This window comes from Papilio machaon, chromosome 18 (assembly GCF_912999745.1).
Source record: "Papilio machaon chromosome 18, ilPapMach1.1, whole genome shotgun sequence".
In the NCBI taxonomy this organism is placed as follows: Eukaryota; Metazoa; Arthropoda; class Insecta; order Lepidoptera; family Papilionidae; genus Papilio; species Papilio machaon.
The window spans coordinates 5259781-5269259 of record NC_060003.1 but is presented as its reverse complement, the minus strand read 5'-3'; the positions used below and the strand labels follow the sequence as shown (position 1 = coordinate 5269259).

The following is a 9479-nucleotide window of genomic DNA, read 5'->3' as shown; positions in this document are numbered from 1 at the left end:
TTATTTTTAAACAAATATATTTTAAAATAATAATTCAAATTGTTAATGTTATAATTTGCAGAAATGTTAAAAAGCTCTAATTCAGAGCTGGGCATTAACTCGTTAATCCGTTAATCGTTAATTAACGAAGTTAACATTTTGCTTAACGGATTAACTTTTAAGTTAACTTCAAAAAGTGTTAACGCTTTTGTTAACTTCCGTTAAACTCAACTTCCGTTAATAAAAGTCCGTTAATCGTTAAATTAGAAACTTGGGGACGTGCTGTCATTATGTTAAAATTACGTGCCACGCCACGCTTGTAAGTTCAACTATGTTGGGCGACTGCCGGCGACTCGAATGGTGAACGAACGAGTTGATAATTGATATATGTGAAGTTCGCGTGCAAGTGTGATGCATCAGAGCGTCCGGGAAAGACGTGACCAACAGGACAAAATCAAAAGAAGGTTTGAAATAGTATATTTCATTACGAGTATATAAAAGCAAGATTATGTAATAGCCCAAATTCCGAACGCTCTTCGTCCCTGCAATACGCCACTTTTTGAGCAACTGTTTTAAAACACTTTTTCTTTATCTTTTCCAAACTCGTGCCTTCTCTTTCCCAACTGTCAAAATAATGTCTATTATAAAGAAAAAACCAACCAAGAAGTTTTTACAAAAAAAATAATCATTGAAGTTTTTATGATTCATGCAAATATTTCTAAAAAGAAGCTCCTAATTTGTTACAATATCAGATTTAATGATTTGATTCAATGAATTAGGTAAGGTTTCATTTTATTTAATTTCATTAAATTTCATTTTCATTTCATTTCAATAAAAATAATCTACTGAAGACTTGGCCGTTTGGGCATAGTTCCCTTTGCCTACCCAGAATGGGTGAAGAAAACAAAACAAAATCTCTGTTTGTATTCTTTTACGGTTGGCGCCATTTTTCAAACATTTTAGTTAGTTGAGTTTATTGCGTTTTTATTATTCTATTAAATTGCTTCATTTTTTCGCAACTGTATTAAAAATAGATGTTTAGTACACGTGCGGAACTGTCATTACAACTTGTTCCCACTGTCAATCCTCACCTTCGGCTGCGCCTCGGCTCGGTTAGACATTTGTCGGAACTCTTTGCAATGACAGGCTTTCCGCACTCGTAATGAAATATACTATAATGCATTCATACTTGTCTCTAATACTAATGTGTTATAGAATGTATAGTCAAATTACTATTTTAAACAAGTGTCGCCACAATAAGTGTAAAATTAGTATGTATAATTTTGGTATGGTTAACTGTTAACGATTAACTTTAACTTGCGTTAAATTTTCGAGAATTAAACGCTTTAACGATTAACGAAGTTAATTTTTTAGTTAACGAATTAACGATTAACGAAGTTAACTTTTCGATTAACTGTGCCCACCTGTGCTCTAATTAATATACAACTTAGAAGGATACATATACACACTTTCATATATTACATGTATACAACAAAATTAAAGAGATCAACAATTTTTTTTTTGCTTCACCAAATCCTTACCATCTCTACTGTAAGAAATAATAATAATAATTACCAGTCCTTTAGTCCTTTTACTAACCAAATGTTTTGTAGCATGAAAAGTAACACTCAAACAATATCAAATATTGAAGGAGCGTCAGCAGTATGTTATTTCTTTTTTCTCTGTTCATACTCTATGGCTCGCACTTCAGAGATAATCTGCCTCTCCCTTGTCAGAATTCCATCTAACTGATCAGTGAATGCATCAAAAGAGAATTTAGTCTCAAACCTCTTCCTACCAGCTTCTCCTAGCTTCTCTACCAAATCTGGGGTCCAGATAAGCTTACACATTGCCCTACCAAAGGATTCACTGGTTGGTTCACATAAAAATCCTGTAACATCTTTCACTATGGTCTCTGTAGGACCACCGCTGTTGACTGCTATCACCGGCTTCTTGTAATACATAGCTTCCAGTGGTACAATACCAAAATGCTCATTAGATGGGGTATAAATTAAAGCCTTACAATGATAAAGCAATGAAACTTTTTCTGCATCACTTGGAGATTTCATAAATGTGACTTTATCTTCAATATCTAATTCAGCAACCAGATCAGTCAATTCAATGTAATGCTCCATGTTCTCTAAGTTAATGGGATCAAACCCACCAGCCATTATCAAATGTACCCTATGCCAATCAGACTCACTCAATACATGTTTTAAATACTCCAATGCTTTTAAGGCCAATTGCAGATTCTTTTTTCTCTCATATCTATTTATTGACAAGAAAATGAACTTATCTAATCCCACTGGAACAACTTCTTTTAATGGCTTTGGTACAGTAGTATTAAAGTAATCAGTATTGATTGATGGGTAACATATATCAGGCATGTCTTTGATATTTTGAAATGCATCTTGGTACACTCTAGCTGTGTACTTACTATTCACAAGAACCTTATCAGCTCGAGCTGTTGTTAGTTCTTCTAACCAATTTAATGGAGCTCGATATAATTTTTTCAAGAATCCTCCTTCCGAAGTCAAAAGTTTGTCAGGGTGGTGACAATAGAAAACTATTCTAAAAGGTCCTCTGGCCATTTTCAGGAAAGGGATACACAGTGATATGAGGTCACAGAATATCAGAGTCGGTTCTTCCACTGGTATTACATACCAGGCTAAATATACTGCAGCATATACCATACGAACATACGCACACGCCGCTTTGAACCTACCGAAAATAGAACGAGGAATCCAATCGCCCACGACTGTTACAGGAAATGTACCGTTCCTCGTCTCTGCGAAACAATGAGTAGGGTCATGATGATTAGTGTAGAAAGCGACTTCGTGTCCTTTGCTCTTGAAGGCCAATGCGGCATCCAACACGAGACGTTCAGCCCCACCTATACCTAAGTCCGGATGAAGAAAAATTATTTTCACCATTTTTATAATAACAACTAAGATGAAATAGATTGAAAATCTATAAAACACACTGATCCTTAAATAAAAAATATTAACAAACACGGCATAACAAATGTCACTAATGTTGCTTTGACATTGACAGTTGCTTGGCATCAAAATTTGGCAAAGAAAATGAAACGAAATTCGGGAAAAAACGTCACAGAATTTATAAATTGAAAAAAATATTAAAACCACATTCGCGAAATTTACTAGCCTATTTATTACAGATCAGTGACGAAACCAGTTGCGACACATAGATTTAGTTTATCTTACTTACAATTAACTTCTCGTTAATAAATGAAGCGTATGGTGGCGTATTGAAAAATAAAACCTTTCGAACCAAACTTTACGAAGAAGTTACATACTCTTTGCTTTCCGAAACCATCGGTTGAAATTGTAAATTTTTTTTATTTGTGAAATTATTAAAATACATGCTCCAGTTTTAAGCTAAGTTTATCATACAAAAGTAATAACCACATGAATTAACCATTATTAAGATACATAGACAGAAAAACTTAAAAACCCAATCACATCTAATAGTTTTGCCCATAATTTTTCTTCCATGTACCAACTCCAACAATTTGTATTCATTAATCTATGTATATTAATAAATTCAAGTGTATGTAATATCCAAAACAAAAATCCATATTCTGCAAATAAACAGCTGGAATGATTTTAGCAAGACTTTTATTAGAAAGTAGTTGGTGTATGTTTGAGTAACTAAAGCTACTATTTTAAAATTACACACTGACAAAGTTGCAGGTAACCGCTAGTTTGTAAATAAATATTTGCAAATGTAAAGAACAAAGTTTATTGGTTTTATTTGATGCCTTAATTTTGAACAAATCATGTCATAATTAATTAAGGTCACAATTTCTTTCCATCTACATTCAACTTAAACTAGAAATGGAATATGAAAAAAAGCATTAGCATTCTAAAATTGATCTAGATGTAAATACTCTCTTGTCTTTACTTAGAGCTCATCTCTTCTCTCTATTTTGACGAGATCCACATGGAATGTTAATGTTGCCGACTTTGGAATTTTAGGTGGTGATCCATTTTCACCATAAGCTAACTCTGGTGGAATAACTAACTTTCTTTGTTCCCCTTCACACATGCCAATCAGACCCTGATCCCAGCCTTTGATAACTTGCCCGGAGCCTAGAGTAAAAGTTAAAGGATTTCCACGAGGTAAAGAACTGTCAAATTCTGTACCATCCTCCAATGTACCCTGAAATATATTAATATTTTTTTAGGATACAAGACATTTGTAACAATCAACATTTATAATTTTATAATAGTATATAAAATAGAATTAAAAGATTATTTTGTGAATTGGATTTTGTTCTTCAACTTCAATATGTACCAGTAATTCCTATTATATTTCTCCTCTTTTTAGTAAGCCAAGAAATAAATTTCACATTAATTCAACTTAATTTAACTCAAAAATTTATAGTAGAATACATACTGTGTAATGCATATGTAACAAATCTCCTTTTCTGCTCTTAATTGGACACTCTGATGGTCTCTTTTTCACTCCAATCTGCAACTTTTTTGAGGAATTACCGATAACCACCTCAGAGATAAAACCCATGAAAATTAACACGAAAAGGAGTATTTTGAAAACATTAGCTATTGCAGTCTTCATTGTAATGAAATAATATTTTTTGGCCTAGCTTATTATTTAAAATTAGGCACAATTCAAGTTCAAAAGCTTGAATTCTGAGTGAAATTCTATAAAATAACAGTTGTGGTATAACGGGGCTAATCAGCATATGTGACAGTTGTGACTCGACTACTAAAATGAAACTGTAGATAAAAAAATCAAGGAAAACTAACATTTAACGTGGTGTGCATAATTATGTTTTCATATCTTAAAATAATAAATCCTGTTTATAACTTAAGCCTACCAATATAAGCAAAGCACATAAAACATGTTTTAAAAAATTCTTACAAGAATGTGGACCAAATTTCAAAACAATCTGTCAAATGTCAGGTGTCGCGTGGTTTCAAGTCAAACCACTTCCACTGGTTAGTAAATAAACAATTTTGCTTGTGAGAAAATGTCTAAAAATTTGTTTTATCGTAAATTTCTTTTAAACAGAGTGTCTGCTACTAAAGATGTAATTGACTATTTAGAAAATTTATTGGCAAGAGATGAAGAGTCCCTTAATCATTCCTTTCATAAAGTTATGGTGAGTTTATTCATGAATGATACTTAAGATGGTGAAGTTTTGATTTGCGATTTTCTAGCCTAAGTATGTTCATACTATTTTTGTATCTTTGATCACTGATATTATTCCTTTATCTAGGTCCATAACTGGATGGAAGATGATGTGCAACTCTATAACACAATCAATGAATACTACAATGTTTTATTTGTTCCTGTTGAATATGTATCAAAACAAAACATCAGTTCCTTCTACACCAGCAGCCTTAGTTTTGTCACGAAAATAGTCAAGATGGATTTCATGTTTCCATACAGACGAAACATGTTTAATATTGACATACTTTTTAATGATAAGTCATCATCAGATTGCTTTGAGAGCAGAACTACAATAGAGGAGATTGTATCTTCAGTTGTAAGCAATAGATTTAATAATAAAATGGAATTAGATTTGTCAAATTTTTGTAATGATCCAGGTTTGTATATTAAAAATATTTCTGGTTGTTTAAATTTATCTCCCAACGCCATATAATGTTTTCATAATTTTACAGAATTTTCCAAAAGAAAAATAAATTTTTATAAACTGGATCTTTTAGCAAATTTTAAAATACTAATGTTAAGAATGGGACGTGATGTGAAAATGCTGAACCTGAGCAATAACCAGTTAAAGTATGCACCATTCATGTTTTATAATTTTATTAATTATAAAGTAATTTTTGGTTTATTTAAATCCTTAGTCATAAATAATATGAAGTTTGAATTCCTTTCAGTCAAGTACCATTAGAAATATTGAATTTCTTTACTAGGGGAGACATGATTGGACTCAATTTGAGTAATAATAATGTAAGTTATTCTTTTACAACACTATGTGGTTTTCTTTAGTGTAAATACTACATGCTCTTATGTTAGGCTTGCAAACGAAAAAATATTTTTCAAATTCTTTAAAAGTCACAGAGCACTGAATGTATGCTTGTTGGCATGTGTCACCTAGGAACACCAGTGTTGCGTGCGGTTACACTATCTTTGTTCTGTGTTTCAAAGTATGTATAATGTAAATTATTTCATTAAATACGTTTTTATATTTCAGATTCCATCAGTTCAAGAACAGTTCAGAGTGGGTAGTAAAGTAGAGTACCTGTGGTTAGAAGGAAATCCATTATGTGAAGAATTGGAAATCAATGATTACATTAAAAAGATTCTTATCAAATTTCCTAGGCTATTGGAATTAGTAAGTAATAAAAATTAGGTTTAAAATATGTACTCAACATTAGTATCCATCCATCCATTCAGCCTCGTAATGCACACTGCTGGGCATATACCTCCCCAAAAGATCAGTCCTGTGCAACCCGCATCCAGGATACTCCCGCAACCTTGACCAGATCATCGGTCTATCTTGCGGGAGGCCTGTCCACGCTGCGTCGACCTGTACGTGGCCCATTAGTATACATTTATGTAATTTTTTAGTACAAATTTATGTAACCAACATATATTTTTCTAGGATGGAGTGAGAATAAATCAACATGGTATCATTTACCCTATATTCAAACACTTTGTAGTAACAGCGCAAAAGAAAACCAAAATGGTGGTCGAAAAATTTGTTACAATGTATTTTAATCATTACGACTCAATGCCACGTACGAAGATTAATATGTTTTATGATATGAATGCTGTATTAACTATCTCCACTGATTTCTCTGGTGAGTTTTTATTTTTACGATTGCAATGCATTTTTTACCTACGATTGACAGAGGAAGGTACAGATTGAAATATAATCGAACCTGGATAATCGAGAGTTCAAGCTTTATTCCTTGTTATAGAGGTTTTTCTCTCAACAGTTTCCTCGCTTATGGAGGTCATCATCAGGATCAGACATTGATTCTCACTCATAGAGCTTTCACTTACCCAGGTTTGACTGTAAATATATCTACGCATTATATCCTCTTTCCAACTTATTAAGAAAAAAAAGCATAGAAGATAATGTACAAATTAGGTATCTGTCTCTACTTGATTTAGATACTGCCATCACTACACTATAATTTGATATTTCTTTATAAATTAATAATCACATCTTTAGCTAACAAAATTAATTTTTTTTTTTTGCAGATTGTGAAGATTTGGCAATGCCACACTACGCTAAATGTGTACGTAACATCATGCATCCTATTAAAAGGGCAAGAACAGAAAACAAAATGTGTATATTTAGAAGTAGGAATAGCATTACAAACTTATTTGAGCAATTTCCCGAGTCTACACATGATGTAAACACATTCAATGTAGATGTTTTGAAACATGATGTAAGTGTACTCTACAAGTGTCAGTGGCACAAAGTGTTAATTACTGAAATTATTTTTTAAATTAAAATCATTAATTACAGAGTGGACAGATGCTTTTAGTTATAGATGGTATATATAAAGAACAGAATCAAGTCTTGGATGGAATCTACAAAGAAAATTACACAGGTGATGCAGACAATAAGAAAAACATATCTGAAAACTACTTGCAATTCAGAAGGACATTCATTTTTAATATACATACTGCAAACGGCGTATCATTATATCACATTACAAATGAAATGTTCAGTATATCATTAGCGGAAAGAGAAAGAAAAGATAATAGTTTTAAGGTAAATCAATCTTATATATAAAATTCTCGTGTCACAATGTTCGTTCCAGTACTCCTCCGAAACGACTTGACCGATTCTCATGAAATTTTGTGAGCATATTGAGTATGTCTGAGAATCGGACATCTATTTTTCATACCCCTATTAATTTTTTTTTAACTGCGCGTAGACGGAGTCGCGGGCGACAGCTAGTTAGTTTATAAATTAAAATATAAACTACTGAAATGATTGTGACAAATAGAAATAATCACAAACTATTTCAAACCAAGTGTAATCTCTATATAGTCCTATGATCGGGCCAATGGAAATAGTACAATACTTAAGTTCACCATGAGTTTGCAAACTACCCATGAAGAATAAAAAAAGCTATATATTGTATTGAAGAAAGGTCTTAAATAAATTATATAAACATTCATCATCATCATCAGTGCACTATACGTCCCCACTGAGGGGCTCAGAGCCTACCCCAAGTTAGGGGTGACTAAGCCATAGCTCAACCATGCTGGCCAAGTGCGGGTTGACTTCACACATATCATTGAATTTCTTCTCAGATATGTGCTGGATAAATGTACATATGTAAATCGAAAAACACATTGGTACATGATGGGATTCTAACCCAGGACATGCAGATTGCAAGTCAAGTGCTTAACCCTTGAGCCACTTACATCCTTATATAAACATTATCTGATGTTATTTATACTTATTATTTACATTTTAGTTTCCTATAAGAAAAATGAATAACTTAAGCCTTATAAATCCTGATAAAGCTGAAATAAAATCAATAAGTAAAGCTTTCAAACATTTAACAATGTTGAAGAAATCTGAAGTAGAAAGGTAAGGTAATATTTTTTTTCTATTATATTATCCAATGTCTTGTAAACATTATCAGCTTATAATTAGACATAATATGAAGAAATCATTGAAAAATATAGAATAACTTGTGATCATAAACTAATGCTTGAAATTTGCTAGTTGATTATAGCACCTGTATGCTATTTAAGATGTTTTAATGTAACCCATTGACAATAAATTTTATATATATAAAAGAAAGGCGTGTTAGTTACACTATTTATAACTCAAGAACGGTCGAACTGATTTAGCAGAAAATTGATGGGGAGGTAGCTTAGAACTAGGAGACAGACATAGGAACTTTTTTATCTTGTATGCATTTTTTTTTATTCCGCGCGGACGAAGTCGCGGGTAAAAGCTAGTATGTAATATTTGGTATTTTCCATTGCTATGAAACTTTGAAAATTAAACCCAGGACCCAGAATTGCATTGCGTAGTATTTTTTAAATAGATTTTAATGTTACTTATGCTTATTGAAATGTTATTCTATGCAGGCGACTGAAGGCCCACAATTGGAACATAAATCTTGCTTTAAAGGAAGTTATTGATGACATAAGGAATGATATCATTTGCAGTGAAGATATGGAGGAAGATAATAGTTTTTCGGATGTATCATCAGAAATGGACTAAATTAATAAAGAATATTTTAAAACATATATTCTTGTTTTCTATTTAACATAGATAGTAAAATTATATATAACCACGAAATTCAATTGCCGGGACAACTCTTAAAAAAAAAAATTCTACTTTTTTATATATAATCCTAGAGATACAATAAGTTTTTCAAAGGACCGCTATATCAGACTTTCTCGCTTATGCAGATTATCTGTTGGGACTATAGAACTTGTAGAGGTTTCTCGCTTATCCAGGTTATACTGTATTAATGTTTTGACAATGGAATACCCACTTTTAG

At 32.2% G+C, this 9479-nt stretch overlaps 3 protein-coding genes across 3 annotated transcripts; 1 reads left to right on the top strand and 2 right to left on the bottom strand.

Moving 5' to 3' along the window:
- Window positions 1–1408: 1408 nt before the first annotated feature.
- On the bottom strand, window positions 1409–3046 carry LOC106707690 (alpha-1,3/1,6-mannosyltransferase ALG2). Its single transcript, XM_014499092.2, has one exon. The coding sequence runs from the start codon at window positions 3042–3044 to the stop codon at window positions 1647–1649; it is 1398 nt and encodes a 465-aa protein (XP_014354578.2). The 5' UTR covers window positions 3045–3046; the 3' UTR covers window positions 1409–1646.
- A 680-nt stretch (window positions 3047–3726) lies between these two features.
- On the bottom strand, window positions 3727–4662 carry LOC106707704 (peptidyl-prolyl cis-trans isomerase FKBP2). Its single transcript, XM_014499108.2, has 2 exons — window positions 4399–4662; window positions 3727–4161 (listed from the first exon to the last, which is right to left on the bottom strand). Exons 1-2 carry the CDS (start codon window positions 4576–4578, stop codon window positions 3904–3906), a joined length of 438 nt encoding a protein of 145 aa, XP_014354594.1. The 5' UTR covers window positions 4579–4662; the 3' UTR covers window positions 3727–3903.
- Window positions 4663–4935: 273 nt separating this feature from the next.
- LOC106721759 (nuclear RNA export factor 2) lies at window positions 4936–9196 on the top strand. The gene is made up of 11 exons (XM_045682326.1): window positions 4936–4961; window positions 5035–5125; window positions 5243–5573; window positions 5649–5766; window positions 5868–5940; window positions 6185–6325; window positions 6596–6794; window positions 7201–7391; window positions 7472–7720; window positions 8436–8551; window positions 9061–9196. Exons 2-11 carry the CDS (start codon window positions 5123–5125, stop codon window positions 9194–9196), a joined length of 1557 nt encoding a protein of 518 aa, XP_045538282.1. The 5' UTR covers window positions 4936–4961; window positions 5035–5122.
- Window positions 9197–9479: the final 283 nt, after the last annotated feature.